This window comes from Rattus norvegicus, chromosome 3 (assembly GCF_036323735.1).
Source record: "Rattus norvegicus strain BN/NHsdMcwi chromosome 3, GRCr8, whole genome shotgun sequence".
NCBI classification, from domain to species: Eukaryota; Metazoa; Chordata; class Mammalia; order Rodentia; family Muridae; genus Rattus; species Rattus norvegicus.
In genome coordinates, this window is record NC_086021.1 from 97,237,312 (window position 1) to 97,256,643 (window position 19,332).

The following is a 19,332-nucleotide window of genomic DNA, read 5'->3' on the forward strand; positions in this document are numbered from 1 at the left end:
ATTTATAGGGTTGATAGGGCTCCGTAAAGATGTGGAGACCGAGTTCTGAGTGGGACCTAGTCTAATGGCCTCTTTCTCCTCTGTAGTGCCTACAGAGGGTTCCTTCTTCACCAGTTCCAGAATAGGAGGCAAACAAGGAGTCATCAAGGAGCTTGCCGCCACACTGCAAGGCCCGGAAGACAACACTCTATTGTTCGAGTCAAGGTTTGAGAGTGGGAACCTGCAGAAAGCCGTCAGAGTGTGAGTGTCAAAGGGCTTCTCCAAGGGCGGTGGCCGAGGGGCTGAGAAATGTCTCTAGGAACAATTTCAGGAGTTCGGAGCGTTTGCAAAGGAGAGGCGGTAGAGAACGTATTAAGGGGCTAACAGAGGATTGAATTATTATGACTAATTTCCTTCCAGAATAAAACATTAAGTCACTTCTTCTGCTTACAAAAAGAAAAAGAGCTCACTTAAAAGTTGTATCAGTGGGCCAGCAAGACGACTGACTCAGTGTGTAAAGTCACCTGCCTGTCTTCAATCCCTAGACCCCACGTGAACATGGAAGGAGAGAACCAGCTCCACAAGGTTGACCTGTGTCCTCCATACAGATGCCATGGTGCACACACACATCCTTGTACACACAACAATAAAAGCGATACATAAAGCCTTGACATTCTTATTAGTAAAAGAAATATAGGCAACATAAAAACCCCTATATGTAAGAACTCTTAGCAGTTTGGCATATATGCTTAAATGCATATGTATAATATATAGAACATACATATGCCCCCTTATTTTTATCTGTGAAGGCTGGGCACAGTGGCTTGTGCTTTCTGCCTACTCAGGTGTCTGAGGGAGGAGGAGTGCCTATGCCCAGGGGTTCAGTACCAGCCTGGGTAACGGTGTAAGACCTTGTCTCTAAGTGAAGCGTGCACACAGTTTTAGTCTGTGTGTATCTTGTACCTCACTTATCCTATTTTTGAGGACCAATTACAATAATTTTTGTTTAATTATCTTAAAGACTGAATACCCTTATGAATTATGTTTTTAAGTATGTGTGGCCTTACAGGAAGAGGTTTTTTTTTTTTTTTTTTTCTTTTTTTCGGAGCTGGGGACCGAACCCAGGGCCTTGCGCTTGTTAGGCAAGCGCTCTGCCACTGAGCTAAATCCCCAACCCCCAGGAAGAGTTTTAAAAAGAAAATTGTTGGGGTTAGGGATTTAGCTCAGTGGTAGAGCGCTTGCCTAGGAAGCACAAGGCCCTGGGTTTGGTTCCCAGCTCTGAAAAAGAAAAGAAAAAAAAAAAAAAAAAGAAAATTGTTAGATCAAAGTCTTTGGACACTTTAAGTCTTTCTAGTTATCAGTATATTACCTTTCACTGTGACTTCAGTTCCCTTCATCAGTTCATGGGTGTGATGCACACCCAGGTCTCTGGAGGCTGAGGCAGGTGGATCCCTGTGAGTTTGAGGTCAGCCTGGTCTATATGGGAAATTCCAGAACAGCCAGGGGTATGTAAAGAGACCATGTCCCAAAACAAACAAGAACCTGCGGAACCCAAGGGCCAGAGCAATGGCTCAGCAGTTATAGGCCTTGTTGCTCTTACAGAAAAGCCCGGTTCAGATCCCAGCACTCACAAGGTGTCTTACAGACATCGTCCTCCATTCCCAGGGGACCTGACCCTCCTCTTCTGATCCTCACAGACACTAGGCACACACACATTCAGGCAAGACATTCATACACATAAATCAATCTGAAGGAAAACTTAAATTGAGCCTAGTGCCTGACACATCCCAAGCACACGCCCTACCACCGAGCTGTACTTAGCTGCTGTCCGCTTTTCACTTCAGTATGCACTTTCTTAATTTTGCCCAGGGGTGAGTTTCTGTTTTTCTTGACATATACATTTCCATTTGGGAATTCATTTTCCATCTCTACTGTTTGTTTGTTTGTTTGTTTGTTTGTTTGTTTTGGGGGACGGGATTTATTATGCTTCTGAGATTGGCCTTGACTTTACAGTCCTCCTGCTTTAGGCTCCAAATGCTGGGATTATAGCTGTTCACCACTATGCTTAGATTCTTCCTTTAAAAAGAATCTCTCTTTTGGAGAGTAAAGGACACACACGTGTCATGCCACACAAGCATGCATGTGTACGTGCTCGTGTGTTTTTGTGTAGGTCAGAGGATAGCTTTCAGGACTGTGTACTCTCCTTCCTCATGAGTTCTGGGTTTCTCTCCCCTGTGTGGGTTCTGGGGATTAAACTCATGTTGTCAGGCATGGTGGCAAGCAGCTCTACCCACTGAGCAGTCTTGCAAGCCCCAGTATCTTGCTGCCTTGTAACAAAGTGAATCTATTCCAGAGATGTCTTCTCATATTCAAGTTGGTAGCCAGAGATGAAAATGACACTAAGCTTTCAGAGTTTTCAAAATGTAGCCTCATCTGTACGATGGATAGCTAGCACAGCCAAGAGAGGGCACTGTTCAGAAAAACAGACAACAATGACTAGAAACTGCTAGTGAGCTTCTAGACCTACCAAACCCTAGGTAACTCAGACTGGCCTCAAATTCACTGTATACTTCAGACTGACCTGAAAGTTCTGAGCCTCCTGCCAGCCTCCCCAATGCCCGGGTTATAAGTATGTCCCACCACTCCCAGCTCCCAGTGCGAGCTGGGACTCTCCTCTCTCTGTCCCAAACAAACTTCCCTCCTGCAAGTTTCACTAATTTATTATGTGACTTGGAGAAGTGGGTAAGCTAGAAACGAGACATTTGCCTAGCAGGCAGTTGTGGTCCATCCGCTTTTACGAGGAGAAAACAATGCTTCCCATACACGCTTTGATAGTGAGTGAGGCAACGAGGTGCTAGAAAGGTTCTCCTATTTTTTCTTTTCCATACAGAGGCATTTATGAGTACGAACTCACCTTGCGAACCGACCTCTACACTGACAAGCACACGCAGTGGTTTTACTTCAGAGTTCAGAACACCAGAAAAGATGTTACCTATCGCTTCACGATCGTCAACTTGCTGAAACCCAAGAGCCTTTACGCTGTAGGGATGAAGCCTCTCATGTACTCTCAGTTGGACGCCACCATCTACAACATTGGCTGGAGGAGAGAGGGCCATGAAATCAAGTACTATAAGAACAACATGGATGACGGGCCACAGCCCTTATACTGTCTCACCTGGACCATTCAGTTTCCTCACGACCAGGACACTTGCTTCTTTGCACACTTTTACCCATACACGTACACTGACTTGCAATGCTATCTCTTGTCAGTAGCAAACAACCCCATCCAGTCTCAGTTCTGCAAGCTCCGAGCTTTATGCAGAAGCTTAGCAGGGAATACTGTTTATCTGCTTACCATTACCAACCCATCCAGGACCCCTCAAGAGGCAGCTGCAAAGAAAGCGGTGGTGTTGAGTGCCAGAGTCCACCCCGGAGAAAGTAACAGCTCCTGGATCATGAACGGCTTTTTGGACTTCATCCTCAGCGACTCTCCAGATGCCCAGCTCCTCAGGGATATCTTTGTCTTCAAGGTGATCCCCATGTTAAATCCAGACGGCGTGATAGTGGGGAATTATCGGTGTTCGCTGGCCGGAAGGGACTTGAACAGGCATTATAAAACTGTTCTTAAGGATTCCTTCCCCTGCATTTGGTACACCAAGAACATGATCAAAAGGTGAGACCTCTTTGCTGATAATTCTGATGAATGCTGGGAGCGTTAGTGCCAGATACTCATACCTTACGGGGAGGAAGAGCCCATCTCTTGTTTATGAGTCCGGTATGGTTGTGACAGTCCTTGCAGCCATGGGTTAATTTTTAGACCTTTAAATCACAGCAGACCTCTAAAATAAAACTGAGCACAGACCAACATGTCAGCCAAGTCACTTGCCACCCAGCCACCCAGCCCCTGGAATTGAATTAGCGCATGATGGAGGGGCAAGCACTCTGTCACCAGGCCATGTTCTCAATCTCATCTTATGTTTTGAGATGGAAACTCTCCCTGAACCTAGAGCTTTCTGCTCTGGCCGGGCTGGCTGGCTATCAAGCCCCCTGGGACCCCTGCCCATCCTCTCCTTGTTGAGCCTTTTACATGGGTACTCAGCTCACAGAATGAACACCCTACCAACTGCGCCATCTCTCCGGGCTGTTTATTCCATGTTTGTTTCTGATGGAAGGTCTGGTGTGGGATTCGCTGCATAGACCAGACTGGTCTCACACTACAGAGGTTTGCTTTCCTCCGCTGGCGGTAAAGGCTTGTGCTCCCGTGCTGGGCTCCGCTGGCAGTAAAGGCTGTGCCCCTGTGCTGGCCTCCGCTGTTTTATTTTTAAGTCAAAAAATTGGATGGGAAAGGCCAGGGCAGTTTTACTGTTCCTATGGAACTAATCATAACCAAGCTAACAGTGTGTAAGTATGAAGGGATGGGCACTATAATCAGTGCTTCACACGGTGGCCTGTTCACCCTCCCCATAGCCCCTCCTAGGAGATTACACATGGTCAGCATCCACTGTTGTATACAATAAGGAAATTTGACTTGAACAGGGTCTCAGAGCCAGTAAGCAACAGGGTAGGCATTTGAGCACAGGTACTCTGACTCAGAAACTGAGTGCCCCGATATCACCATATGTTGCTCCTAAAGAAGAGAACGTATGCAAGGCCCTGGGTTCGGTCCCCAGCTCCGAAAAAAAGAACCAAAAAAAAAAAAAAAAAAAAAAAAAAAAGAAGAGAACGTAAGGAATTGGTCTGCACTTTTCAAGCCTGTGTGAAAGCAGCTTGAAGCTCTCAGGTAATAGTTCCCATCCTGAAAGAGCTTCCATTCAACTAGAAGCGAACACATAGCACATCTGAATACAAGTTCCTAAGCACACCTGTGTGACCAGATGTGAGAAGGGTTGTGATTGGTCAATGTATGAGGATTGCTTTTACTATTGACTGATTCGACGACCATAGATAAGCAAGTGATTTAATCTCTTGAGTCTGGATGTCCACTGCACCCTTTGTCTGTCCCTCAATAGACTTCTGGAAGAAAGAGAGGTCCTCTTGTATTGTGATTTTCATGGGCACAGCCGCAAGAACAACATCTTCCTGTATGGCTGTCATAGCAACAACCGCAAGCACTGGCTTCACGAGCGGGTCTTTCCTTTAATGTTGAGCAAGAATGCGCCAGACAAGGTAAGCCTGCTACAGCCTGTGGGTGAGGACAAGCCGAACTGGGCAGGAAAGGCAAAGGAAGACATCAGACTCCTAGGGAAAAGATTAACACCACAGAGATGGAGAGAGCTCTAGTCAGAGACTGTGGGGGTAAGAAACATAAATCAAAAATCATATTTAGATGACAGGTAGTCGTGACACACTGCCTTTAATCACAGCATGTGGAAGGCAGATCTCCGTGAGTTCAAGACCAGCCTGATCTACAGAGTAAGTTCCGGGGCAGCTAGGGTCATTACACAGAACAACCCTGTCTCAAGAGCCAAGGGGGGAAAATATATTTGGAGGAAAACCTAGATCTGAAAGTTCATATTTTGTGCCAAAAAATAAATAAATTATAGAGCCAATGGGGAACACACAAATATAATCCCAGTATTTAAACGGTGGAGACCAGAGGGTTGAAAAAAATTGGGATTTATATGTCAAGAAAAGACTTAGAAAAGCCGGCTAGCACCTGATGGCAAAGCGTGCCAGTGTCCCAGATCCCTGGGGATCCTCATCTGGCAAGATGCTCTGGGGTAGGAGGGAAATGAGGCGGGTTAGCAGAGTCATCTGTTTCTTTGCCTTGGAAGTCCACATTAAATGCCGAGAGGCCTGTTCCCTCCCCGCCCAGGCAACCGCTGAGCCCTCACCTGCTACCGCCTTTTTTATTGCTTAGAATCAGCGCCTTGATGGAATGTGCTTTAGGGAACAACACGTTAGAAGACCCAAGGAAACACTCTAGTTTTCATCCTAAGGACTCTGAGACATCTCGTACTTGCTGGTTTGTATAATTAACAGAGAGTGCGGGTCTCTCTCTAGTTCTCTTTCGACAGCTGTAACTTTAAGGTCCAAAAATGCAAAGAAGGAACAGGAAGAGTCGTGATGTGGCGGATGGGCATCATCAACAGCTACACCATGGAGTCCACCTTTGGCGGGTCCACCCTGGGTAAGAGGGAGGCCGGGCTGGGGAGGCCAGGCTCGGGGAGGCTGGGCTGAGAAGGACTTCCTTGCTGGCCTTCCGTACCCCAGACACGAATGTGGGCTACAGCGCTTCACTGAGCGGCACTCCGTAGTGTTTGCTCAAGGCCTGGGATCGGGAAGGTTAGCTTTGGGCTTCCGCTGCGTTTATTACTCTGTGACCCTGCTCAGTTGCCCAACTGCTTTGAAGCTCGTATTCCCTCCCAGTGATGGCGATGACACCAGACTGTAAATACTGCTCTACTAGGCAGCACCCACCACAAAGTAAAGCCAGAATAATTTTAAAAGAACTTGATATTCCATTATAATGGATAACTATTTTATTGTCAAAGATTCTTCTGAACCAAACCGAAGCTAGGAGAGTTATCAGAATACTCTGTTCTAGAATAAGAGGTGATATTTAACTTTTATTTTTATTCATGTGTATTGCGTATGTCTGTACAGTGTGTGTGTGTGTGTGTGTGTGTGTGTGTGTGTGTGGTGTGATGTTAGTGTGTGCCATGTATATGTATGTGTGTGTGTGTGTGTGTGGTGTGATGTTAGTGTGTGCCGTGTGTATGTATGTGTGTGTATGTGTGTGTGCGTATGCCGGTGCACGCAGTTGTGCATGACCCAATGTAGGTACTGGCACCAATCTTGGGTCCTGTGGAAGCACTATTAATGCCGAGCCATCTTCCCCAGCCCTTGGAGGAATGGTATTTTTCTAAAAAGCTGTTCACAGATTAGATTTTCACTTAGCCAATAAGATTTAGGAAATTGGGAAAATGGCTTACGTGTTAAGAGCACTGTTCTTGGAGAGAATCTGGGTTCAATTCCTAGCCCCCTTGTGCTAACAACCATCAGTAATTCCAGTTCCAGGGGATCTGACACCCTCTTCTGACCTCCCAAGTCACCAAATGTTCATGGTGCAGGCATACATGAAAAGTTTATATTCATAAATAAATATGAATATTTTAAAATAAAAGATTTAGGGCTGGAGAGCTAACACTGGCTAAGAATGCTCACCACTCCTGCAGAGGACCTAGATTCAATCCTAACACCGATGTCATTCAATCCTAACACCGATGTCAAGCAGCCCATGACTGCCTCTAACTCCAGCTCGAGGAGTCAATGCATCTGGTCTCCTGGGCACATGTGTTTATGTGCACAGAAACCTACACATAATTAAATTTTTTTATTTTTATATTTATGTATGTGCTGCCTACACCATGTTCATGCACTGCATGCAGAATCCAGCAGGAGGCACCGGCTCCCCTGGAACTGGAGTTTTGGCTGATTGTAAGCTACCTTGTGGGTGCAGGGACCCTACCCTGGATTCTCAGGAAGAGCAACAAATGCTCTTCACTGCTAAGCCATCTCTCCATCTCTAGTTTAAAAAAATAATAAGAAATGCTGATTTTTTTCCAGGTAGTAAAAGAGATACTCACTTTACCATTGAGGACTTGAAGTCCCTAGGTTATCATGTCTGTGACACTATTCTGGATTTCTGTGATCCTGACCAAACCAAGGTAAAAGTGGAGTTTCAAGAAGTGTTTGTTGTACCACTACTCTGCTGAGTTTCACATGGGACCAGAATCATTCATATATATATATATATGTATATATATATATATGTATATATATATGTATATATATGTATATATATGTGTGTGTATATATATGTATATATATGTATATATATATGTATATGTATATATATATATGTGTGTGTGTGTGTGTGTGTGTATATGTCTTTTAACTACCAGAGAAAACAAAACCCCTAACCTGTGATTGGCTAACAAATGGTAACCCTTGATCATCCACCTAGAGAGACAAGAACATCCTTTGGCACCCTCCCCTAACCTACAGGTTTACTCCTGGCCACAGGGGCCATACTTTCTTTTCTTCTAGTTCAGAAGAACGGCACACACAGCATACTCCCTTTGTAAGACTGATCCTGCCCTCTGCACTGTGCATGCCCTGTGGCTTGCCTAAGTAAGCTGAGGCCTCACTAGTTGTTCTTTCTTTTCTGGATCCCCAATTCTCTCACCCATTTCTCCTTCCCCTTTACTGCAAGCGTGCTCAAGCTTGCCTGTCTTGAACATGAAGGTTTCCTTTGGCCATCTCCTTCCAGTGGCTCTTCCTCAGTCCTTTGCTCAGTTTGGAAGTGTGTGTGCCCACGATGACCCAGCTCTCACGTTCCTGTTCAAGTGTTGGCTTGATGTGCCTGCCCCGCCCTGGACACAAAGCTCGATAAAGAGTGAGAGGGCTGTTTAATCAGCACATCCCCTCCGCTTGTGGTGCTGGAGATGGAACACCAGGCCTCCTCACTCATGTGAGGCAAGACCTCTTCTACTGAGCTATGCCTGTGTCCAAACCGCACTCACTATGGACCAAAGTCAGAACACCACCAGTGGAACTGTTCCTTCTGCCTTAGTTAGGGTTTTATCGCTGTGAAGAGACACCAGAACCAGGGCAACTCTAATAAAGGAAAACATTTACTTGGGGCTGGCTTAGAGGTTGAGGCCATTATGACTATGGTGGGAAGCATAGCAGTGTCCATGCAGAAAGACCTGGTGCTGGAAAAGGAGCTGAGAGCTCTACATCTTGATCTGAAGGCAGCAGGAAGTGAATACCGCACTTCCCCCAACAAAGCCACACCTCTGAATAGCTCCCAATGAGCCTGTGGCGGCCATTTTCTTTCAAGCCACTACACTTTGTTTGCAACTTAAGAAAATAAATGAGACAATTGCAAAAGTGAGCTACAGAGGAAAGTGGCTAAGTCAGTGCTCATGCATCTGCTTTAAACTAGTTTTACTTTTATAGCCTATGTAAATCACCTGTCCTTAGTAGAAGGAATTGCAGCTTTCCCCAACAGTAAATTAAGTACCTTTCAGTATACAATCCAGGCCGTTTTGAGAATAGCTGATAAAACTGTCTCCCCCTCTACTGCAGTACACTCAGTGTCTACAAGAGCTTAAGGAACTCTTACAACAGGAAATCCACAAAAAGTTGAATAACTTTGGACAAGATATGGATTTAGAAGGAAACTGGAGTGACATTCCTTTGTCTGACATTGAATCCAGGTAACAAACTTCATTTCAAAGAAAATCAGGGATTGGTAATAAATCCTTGATCCCAGTACTTGGGAGACAGCTGTAGGGGGATTGGGAGTTTAAGGAAAGCCTGGTTTACATTTATGTGACACCATGTCCTCTTGTTTATTTATTTTTATCTATCTAATCTATCTATCTATCTATCTATCTATCTATCTATCTATCTATCTATCTATCTATCTATGTATCTGTCATCTGTCTATTTTGAGACAAGGTCTTACTGTATCACCCTGGCTGGTCTGGATCTCATCTGTCTACCTCTGCTGGATTAAAAGCATGTCTGTGCAATTTAAGAGTCTATCCGTGTCCTGAGACCTAGGCCAAGTGTGGTAGCACTCTGGAGGGAGATGTAGGCATATTTCTGTAGGTAAAGGCCAGCCTGATACACATAGTAAGTTCCAGGAAAGCCTGGACAGGAAAGACACCTCTATGTGAACCCGGAACCTCAGAGTTACAAGAGCCTGTGGTGGACTATAAAAACTACCTTCTTCCTTGTCTTCTCCATTGTTCTGGCCCTGACAGTACCTTTGTGGATGACCTGCCTGATTTTAGGATGCAGGAGTGGGTCCAAGTGGAATCTGAGACGCCTGAGAACTCATTACCCTTCCCCTCCTCAGCCCACTGTACCAGCCCCTCTCTATTTGCAGCCTGAAAAACAAAATGTCCTGTGTATGTCAGCTCACTGATACATGGTGCCCAGGAGAACCAATAGCAGAGACAGCCAGACTTTCACTATGCTGACTCAGCAGGAACACTGACCTATTTAGCTAAGAAACAAAAGGAATGGTTTGCCAGCTTCTCTACCAGAAATTCAGATGCCACAAGGCTCTCTGGGGTTCTACCTGTCCACTCCCACAATTGCACATAAAGGCGGACTAGCAATGGTGAGATTGTTCTGTGTGTACACATGATTGACATTTTCTAGAGCATATTACAGCTAATGCCTTGCTATCCATTTGCTAAAGTAGTCCATTATGTATACAGGAACTACAGGCCCTAATGTCCAGCAGCCTTGAGGGCTCCTCCTTGACTGGAGAAGCCTTTGATAGCAGCTTATTGGAAATCAGATGACAGACAACAGGGCTTCCTTCCTGCTCCGATGTGGTGGGACTCCTTGTTGCATAGTGAGGCCCTGAGGAGAGAGAGCAAAATGGGGGGAAGAGCTGGGCACTGGGAACTGAGCTCGGGTCCCCCAAAAGAGCAGCCAGTACTCTTGATCCCTGAACCATATCTCTAGACCCCTCAAAATTTTCTCTGTGTTATTTCTCTCCCCTTGCCCCCTCCTTTCTTTTTTTGTGTTTGTTTGCTGCTTGGCATTTTTGAGACAGGATCTCACATCGTACACCTGACTGGCCTGGAATTCACTATGTAAACCAGGATGGCCTCCAATTCAGAGAAACCCACTGGCCTCTGCCTCCAGGATGCTGGGATTTAGAGATCCACACCAACACATCCGGCTTGTTTTTTCTCTATTGAGACGGGGTTTCCGGTTGCCATCTTCCCATCTTCCCGCTTCTGTGTTCCAAGTGCTGGTGTTAGAGCTGTGCACCACTACACCTGGCTAACCGTTCTTGAAGTAATTTTTATGGTGTTTAGCCTGCTGATTATTAAGTAAAGATGATAGCATCACCTTTAATACCATCTAAAAGGAAATGAAGGAGAAGCCTCCGTTCTCAGGGAAATCCCATTGCCTAGGACTGCACATTGGCTGTCCCACGGTCCCTCCCACCTCGGCCAGGTCACCTTTGCTTTGTGTACTGATTGTGAACTCCTTAGTACAGAGCCTCTGCCTCTTAATAACAGCTCTTCCCTGTCTCTTTGTGTTCCCCTTTTGGTGCCAGCACGAGCGGCTCGGACAGCTCCCTCTCCGATGGTCCTCCCATTCGTCTTCTGAGCATAGCGGATGAGGTGAGAGAGTGCTGACTCTTGTACACACCGAAACAGCAAACCTTTATACACCACAACACCACGTAATTGGGGAAATGTTCCAACCGCTTCAGGAAACATCGCCATAGTCCCAGGGTGCCATTCAGGAGGAAGGCATTTGTCTACCATGAGTGGCTTCCTGGTTTCAGTCACCAGTGACCCAAAGAGAAAATTGGAATACTGCCCTATCGCAGAGTATTTCACTGTGTCATTTATATGCCTCTTGCTTAATTGCTGTAGTTTCTTTACAGTAACACCAGGCCGAATATTGTAGCCACGTGTCAGTGGTCAGAGTGATTCTGACCTGACTCTGTTATCGTGTCATCTGGTCTTGTGTCATAAATGACGCACATTTGCACATTGATCCACATCCATGGGACACAGGCATGTTCAGTCAGGGAACAGTCTCTGGAAAAGTGGTTGAGCTATTGGCCCATTCTCCAAACCAACGAGCAAGGCCCACATGACAGGCTACCACACGCGCAGACTGTTACCTGAAGATTGTGCGTGAGGACGGGCGTAACTGCCACCCCTTCTGACCAGTTTCTCTGTGATTTCTGAAACAGCTGCATCAGAAGATGGTGTTAAAGAATCCAAAAAAGAAGAGACTTCAGACTAGAAAACAGCGGAATGAGCAGTACCAGAAGAATTACTTGATGCGGGAGTTAAAGTTAACAGAAAATGCCCCAGTAAGCGGTCCCTGCTGCCTACATCTGCTTCTGCTGCTCATGTTTCATAGACAAAGCAGGAGACAGGGCTAGAGTTTAACCCACACTAGAAGGGGCAGCGGGAAGCAGGGATGCTTTCTATTTTGAGGTCAGAGCACTTCCTCAGGTCCTCGGACGAGTCTGAGAGATTTCAGCCTCAGCCCAGGCACGGCAGAGCCAGCTCATGACTAAAACTGCTTCCACAGGAAAGAGGTAGAGTTGGGGTGTGTTAGTCAGGCTCAGCTAGAGTGGCCGGGCGGTTGAGATGAGGGCCAGGAGGGAGCCCCCTCTCCACCTTGTTTGTAGGTACCGTACCCACCAGTGGCCACCCTGCCCAGACTCTTGCTTTCTAAAGAGAGAATGCTTTCAAGAGTGTTTGACTGGGTAGCTAAGGGATGGATCAACTGAAAAAGTTCTCACTCAATCCTTGTAGGGAAGGGCAAGATTTGCTTCTACTCTGCAAAAGCAGCCCACTTTTTTGAAAAGTCCAGAGAATTCTAGCCCTTCAATAAGGAGAAGTGAAAAGCCGAGGCTCAATGAGGTAGTATGAGTTTTGCTTGACTCTTTGTCACACAGATTCTTTGATTTCTCCAATTAGCACGTCAGTCCCACTAGGTGAAGAGCACAGTGGCCATCATGTCACCTGGAGGTGGAAAAGGATGCTTTGGATTAAAAACTGGAATCTTATATCAAATATTGATGATTTGTGATTTTATATCAAGAACATAAGAAGAGGCTGCTCTTCTTAACCATACAAGCATCCATTCACACACCCACACATTAGCAGACTCTGCCCCATGCCTACCGTACAGCAGGTCCTTTACTGGACACCAAGACGTGCAGAGGTGAACAAGATGCTATCCTTTCCTCAGAAGGTTCAGATGCTGCAGAGAGAGATACACGGAGAGGGGGCACCCAGACAGTTGTCAGTACTTAGAGTCTCAGAGCTGAAGTCCTTGATTCTCACAGGATAGCCACATGACTATAATCCCAGCACTTGGGAAGTAGCAGCAGGGGACCAACACATTCTACCTGAGACCTAGTATCAAATAGGGATGGGGAAAGGGGAGATTTCAGAGAATGAATAGACAGCTCAGTAGTAGGAAACTTGCCTGGTATGTGCAAAGCTCTGAATTCAGTTCTCAGCACTGCTTTAAAAATTGTTTTCTCGGGTTGGGGATTTAGCTCAGTGGTAGAGTGCTTGCCTAGCAAGCGCAAGGCCCTGGGTTCGGTCCCCAGCTCCAAAAAAAAGAAAAAAAAATTGTTTTCTCAACCAGGCATCGTTACATAGGCCTGTAATACCAGCTCCCGGGAGGGTCTAGGGCAGAAGGACCACAAGTTCAAGGCGGGTCTGGGTAACTTAGAAAGACCCTTCAAACTGTGGAGGAAATGGTCCTGGAAAGATGGCTCAGCAGTAAAGAGCCTGCTGTTCTTGTAGAGGACCTGAGTTCAGTTCCTAGCACCCACACCAGGTGGCTCACAACCATCTATAACTTCAGCTCAAGAGGATCTAATGCCTCTTCTGGTCTCCCATGTCACTTGTGCACACATGATACACACACACACACACACACACACACACACACACACACACATCAAAGATATTTTAAAAAAAGCTTTTTAGAAAGAAAATGTTGAAAAAGGACTAGGATTATTAGCTCAGTTATAGGGTACTTGCCTGCCATGCTCAAAGTCTTAGGTTTAATTCCTAGTAAAACACACACACACACACACACACACACACACACACACACACACACAGCAGACTGGATAAAAAATGAACCTTCTTTGTATTGAATGCTATTCTGTTGTTACAGCAATGCAGTAAGCCCAGTGAGTTCCAACTGCACTATTCCAGGGAAAGCCCCTAGGGTACAACTATCTCAGATGAACATTGAAAACTACTATGTCTAAAATAATTGTCAAGAGCACACGCTTTGAAGTCTTCAAATTCCAGCCCCACTCCAGCCCCAAAAACCTGACACTTTTTGAGAGACTAACTCTATGATTGGAAAATTCCATTCCATTATATAATAGCCACTGAAATGCTCAAGGAATAAGTGTTTGTTGTGCAAACTTGCAACCTAAATTTGATTTCCAGAGTCCACAGTAGAAGGAAAAAATAACTCCCAAAAGTTGTTCTCTGACCTCCACACATGTGCCATGGTTATAACTTGCCCACTTACACACACACACACACACACACACACACACACACACACACACACTAATAACATATAATAAATTGTTTTATTATGTAAAATTGTCTTCAGGCAAGGCTGGGGAGATGAATCAGTGGGTAGTCTTTACTGTGGGAGCCCAAGGAGCTGATCACGGGTCTCTGGTACTGCATAAAGCCAGGTGTGACAGCACACACTGTAATAGCAGTGCAGGGGGCAGGGACAGGGAGAGCCCAGGGCCTTGTCAACCAGCCAGTCTAGTGAATCGATGACCTCCAGGTTTAGAATGAAACTTCACACCTGGTGTCACTCTGGCCAACACATACTGTCATTCATACACATACACTACACACAGCACATATACAAAATACCTTCAGGGCACATGTATAAGGAGCACATGCGAAACAATAAATTTTATGTTTACACTGGGATCCCATCTCTAAGATAACTTGTTATATATAGGCACATATTCCAAAATCAGAAGGAAAAAAACTCCCTGAAATTCTAAGCATGCCTGAGAACTCTCTGTGGTCTGAATCACTCGATCAGCCACTGAAATACTGAGGTGCTAACGCCTGCAGTCTATGGTGGCTCAGCACTAGGTGGGACACTGAAAAGTACTGGGCATGTGGTGGGCACTGAATAAACACTGGTTCTCCTCTTCTGAGTTGTGACTTGTGTGTGCTCTGCCTTGCCTTTTGTGGTACACTGTTCCCATGAGCCAACACATGTGAACAAAAGTCACAGCACTAATGTGTTTTCAGGATACCCACCGTGTTCACAAAGAGAACTTAGCGAGGATGTATTCGTTTATTTTAGACACAGTTAAGTGGAAGAGAGAAAGGCACCTCCTTGGATGCACCACTGACCAGCCCTAAGACTAAAGAAATAACTCAGGTACTTCCCTCATTTTTGCATACACATGCCAACAGTTAATTTTAGTTACCTTTTCCTTTCTTGTTTTAGTGCGTGTGCGTGCGTGCGTGCGTGCGTGCGCGCGTGCGTGCGTGCGTGCGTGCGTGTGTGTGTGTGTATTATAGTGCATTTTGTTTTGTTTAAAACAGGTTCTCAACATATAGCCCCTGCTAGCCTGAAACTCGTTATATAGACCTGGCTGGCCTCGTGGACTTTTGACCATCTTCCTGCCTCTGCCCCCACCCAACTGCTAAAAGTATAGGTGTGTACCGCCACACCCAGCTGAATTAATTTTCTTATATATTGTGTGATTTGGATAAGGGGTGCTGTGGTCCAGTGTTACCTTCTCAGGTTTGTTCTGCCCAGGTGAACGTCTGGGTAATTTGCGCCCTCAGGCTCGAACCACATGGCCACTCTGGGGCACAGCCCCCAAGATAGGACAGGACTAGGAAAGGCTCACACAGAGCTCAAATCTGGATATCAAGAACTTAATGTTAACAAATATCTCTCAGGCTGCCATCATCTCGTAGCTCCATGGCAGTATGTCAGTTGAAACAGTGACCCTGGGTATGTAACGTTGATACAGGGAATGTCACGGTTGGTATGTGTGCCTCATAGCCAGCATTGACAGTGATCACTCAAAACTGAAGTCTATGTTGCTAGGCCCAGAATGCCTGGGCCTAGGTAATTTATAAACAGAAGGTTTTTGTTTAGTTCATGTTTCTGGAGAGCAGATTCCGAGATGGTCCCATGTAGCAAGTGCCTCGTGCTGCATCCTGCCACACTAGAAGAAACAGAGGGCGTGTGCAGAAGAACCAGAAGATGAGCAGCAGCCTCGTTTTCTGCTTTTGTTTGGGTTTGGCTTGGTTGTTTTGTTTTGTTCTTGAGACAGGGTCTCTCTGCATAGCTCTGGCCATCCTGGGACTCACTGTCTGGACCAGGCTGGTGCCTGTCCCTGCCTCCCAAGTGCTCCAAGTGCTAGGACGAAGAGCATGGACCACTATCTCTGGTATAGCAGCCCCACCATATAACAGGTTTTTTTTTTTCCCAGTAATTAATACAATCCCACAAAGTAGACCAGCTCTGTTAGAATTAAAATTCTTGAGTGAGCTCAAAAGGTCCTACCTCCCAACACCAACACAGTGAGATTCAGAGGAGATAGGGCCATGTTCAAAGGGTAGTGGTAAGGTTTTTGCTTTTCTAAAAACAATAGAATTAGTGATATTACCTCTCATGCCCATTTGGACTTAGAGACAGCAACACCCAATGAGTTTTCCTTCTAAATAGCCCTGAGTTAGGTGCATGAGGTAGGACACACCTACAATTCTAGCTCACTTGTACTAGTGAGGCCCTGACTCACAAAAGGAGAAAAGTGTGGCTTAGCTTTACGTAGTTCTTTATATAGCCCCGGGTATGCCAGGAGGACATCCCTCATGTTTGTCTGGGTAGAACAAAGTTGGAGAAACACTGCATTTGCTGAGGTAAATTGGGCATACAAGGATCAGTCCTCCCAATGTGAAATCTCTGATGTTTTACAAGTATTTTGCACAGGTTAGTTTTTGTATGGATGCTCTCGTTTCCTGTCCAAGTCTTCAGGAGGACCTGAAGTGTGAGACTTTCACAGACAAACAAGATTGACCAGACATAGATTGCCGTGGAGTAGTACAAAGTGAAGCCCAAGGCTGAGGCAGAAGGATCACAAATGTGGGGCCAGGCAGTGAATCCAAGATCATCTAAAGCTACACAGAAAGACCTTGTTTCAGAGATAATAACAGTGAAAGCTGAGTGCAGGGCACAAGCCTTTAGTGTCAGTCCCCAGGAGATAGACATAGGGGGATCTCTGAGTTCGAGGCCAGCCTGGTCACATAAGGAGTTCCAGGACAGCCAGGGCTATGTAGAGAGACCTTGTCTCAAAAAAAACCAAAAGTAAATAAATAAATAGAAACAAAAAATTATTATGGCATAGAGAGCTGGCTCAGCAGTTAAGACCATTTGTTGGTCTTCCAGAGGACCGGAAGCACCCACATGTAGGCTTGCAGCCATCCATCCCAGGAGATCTGACTCCTTCTGGTGCACGTCCAAACGCACAGTAAAAGCATTCACTTTATTTCTATTTTATTTTATTATAGGTGAAATATTTTATTTCAGATAAAATACAGATCTTATTTTTTTTAGTGAATAAAAACACCAAACTCAAGAAAGTTGCAGCAGAGCAGTAAGTGGTGAGCATGTCTTTCCTCCACATTCAGTCATTAGTCATTGCTCTAAGCCCATAGGTAACAAAATCATATGTGCGACTAAAACACGCCAGCCAGCCTGGAGCGTGAAAGTGAATCCTGTTGATGCCAATGAGCAGGATGGCTGCCAGGCAGACTTCAGTCGTTACTCCATCTTCTGGAATTTCCTGTGGAGTCTTTTTCTAGCAGGAATGCAGTTTAGCTACCACAGCATGCCAGATATCAGAGTTGGAAATGTGGGGCAGCCATCTTGACACACTAGGTCTTCCTTCCTTTGTGTAGTGTTGACAGGCAGCATATAGAAAACAGTCCTTCCACTTCCCGCATCAACTGTTGCCCATAGACCTCTACTTTGTGGATTCATCTCTACCCTGAAGTAATGTTGATCATTTTGGTGTTTGGGGAGGAAATGCAAACGTTTCTAACTCTTATCCAGTAAGACCAACGTCAAGCCTAACGATAACTTAGAAATTGCAACAGAAAGTGAATTCAACTCTTTTATCTTGTTTGTGCAGAGTAAGAAGCCAGGCTTTACAGCATCATGCTCTCCAAAGAGAAGCACAAACTCCAGCCTAGGGCCAGCTCCAGATGCGAAGCCAAACTGGCCTAGGACTAGATACCCTGCCTCGAGGAAGGACCATGCTGCCATGGCGGGGTGCCCGTCCTTGCATGTATACACATACCCATAGGCGTGCTTGTGCTGTGGCACACAGGGGCTTCCTCTGACGATTTTGGGTAGTTTCGTTGTTTTGTTTTGTATGAAATGCTGGGGAACAAACATGGGGCACTGAGCGTACTAGGCAAGTGCTTTACCATTGAACTGTGTCTCTAGCTCTTTTGAAAAGGTTGTGGGTCATACACATTTTATAAGGGGGAAATCTACAAATGAAGCGGAAACTCTATTTATGGTGTACTGTGTTTCACACTCACCACCCACGGACCTGCACTCTGGACTTCCACTGGGCACTCTCCTTAGATACGTGTCTTGTTACCTTGTGAATTTGGTAGTTTTTTCCTTAGATGAGATTATATTTTGATGTATAGAAAAGCCTTTATTGAAAGCTGAAGCCTGTACTCATAAAAAGACAGAACACTATATATATACCTCATTTTAACCAATAGATGTTCTCTCTAAAAGTTAGATGCAAATCAGTTTTTAAAAGATTAAGCTGTTTTAAATGTGTTTTGGGAATGTGCCATATGAAAAAGTCTTGTGTGGAAGTTTCCAAATGGTGACTGACCAGTCAGACTGTGGTTATATCAGGCTTGCTCAAAGTAAGGCATTCCTCTACAGAAAAAATTACATGTGTTTCTTAAAATTTAATGTTGTTTATATTATGTTCAACAAGGTTGTGTAAATTTTTAACTCAGTGATTAAAATTCTTTCTCTCGAGTTACTTCTCCTTGATTTTTTTGCTACATAATCTTAAGTTATACACCAGCCATTGGTTTTCCTTGATCCTTCATAAGCACCAAATACGGTTTTCCGGCTACATGTCATGTCAGAATCCAGAGTCCCATGAAAGAAGAGTCGCTCAGATGAGTGTGATAGCTCACATTGCAAGGCTAGCACATGGGAGGCAGAAACCATGAGTTGAAGGCCAGTCTGTTCTTCATCCCAAAGTCTAGGCCAGCCAGGGTTACAAAATGAGACCTTGTACATAAGAAGGGGAGGGGATCTACTTCAAACCAGGTATGGTGGCTCACGTGTAACTCCATCGCTCCAGCCAGGAGACTTGCTGTGCTCCTGGACTGCATTACTGAGTGAGACTCAACAGACAGGGATCTCCTCTGTTCATGAAAGCCAACTCCTCTTTTTACTTTTCTTTGATCTTGACACATTAGATTGAAAGTTTTCTAGCATGTTTTTCATTTGTGTGTATATGTGTGCATGTGTGTGTGGATACATGTTCATGTATGAATGTGTGTGTTCATATGTGTGTGCGTGCATATCCATGCATGTTTTTACACGTTAATGTATGTGTTCACGTGTGCATGTATGTTGTATGTGCATGTTCGAGTGTGCACGCCTGTGTGTATACATGTTCATGTATGTGTGCAAGTAGAGAACCTAACTCCAGTACTTCTTAAACAGACTTCCCTTTGGGGCTGCATGGCTAGTGGGAGTATC

At 45.2% G+C, this 19,332-nt stretch overlaps 1 protein-coding gene across 12 annotated transcripts in view; it reads left to right on the top strand.

The window, feature by feature from the left end:
* Agbl2 (AGBL carboxypeptidase 2) overlaps positions 1–18,594 on the top strand; it is a 35,252-nt gene extending 16,658 nt beyond the window's left edge. For 4 of the 12 annotated variants that reach the window (XM_039106794.2, XM_063284889.1, XM_039106793.2 and 1 more), the window contains 11 exons: positions 87–240; positions 2,870–3,652; positions 4,989–5,145; positions 5,983–6,109; positions 7,549–7,649; positions 9,076–9,206; positions 11,078–11,144; positions 11,729–11,851; positions 12,303–12,410; positions 14,869–14,946; positions 17,717–18,594. In XM_039106794.2, coding sequence (XP_038962722.1) covers positions 87–240; positions 2,870–3,652; positions 4,989–5,145; positions 5,983–6,109; positions 7,549–7,649; positions 9,076–9,206; positions 11,078–11,144; positions 11,729–11,851; positions 12,303–12,410; positions 14,869–14,946; positions 17,717–17,890 — 2,003 coding nt within the window. In that variant the 3' untranslated portion in view covers positions 17,891–18,594. Of the gene's footprint in view, positions 1–86; positions 241–2,869; positions 3,653–4,988; positions 5,146–5,982; positions 6,110–7,548; positions 7,650–9,075; positions 9,207–11,077; positions 11,145–11,728; positions 11,852–12,302; positions 12,411–12,467; positions 12,564–14,868; positions 14,947–17,716 lie in introns of those variants that run through there. The other 8 variants (XM_063284885.1, XM_063284888.1, XM_063284884.1 and 5 more) reach the window with 2 other exon arrangements.
* The last annotated feature ends 738 nt before the right edge of the window (positions 18,595–19,332 follow it).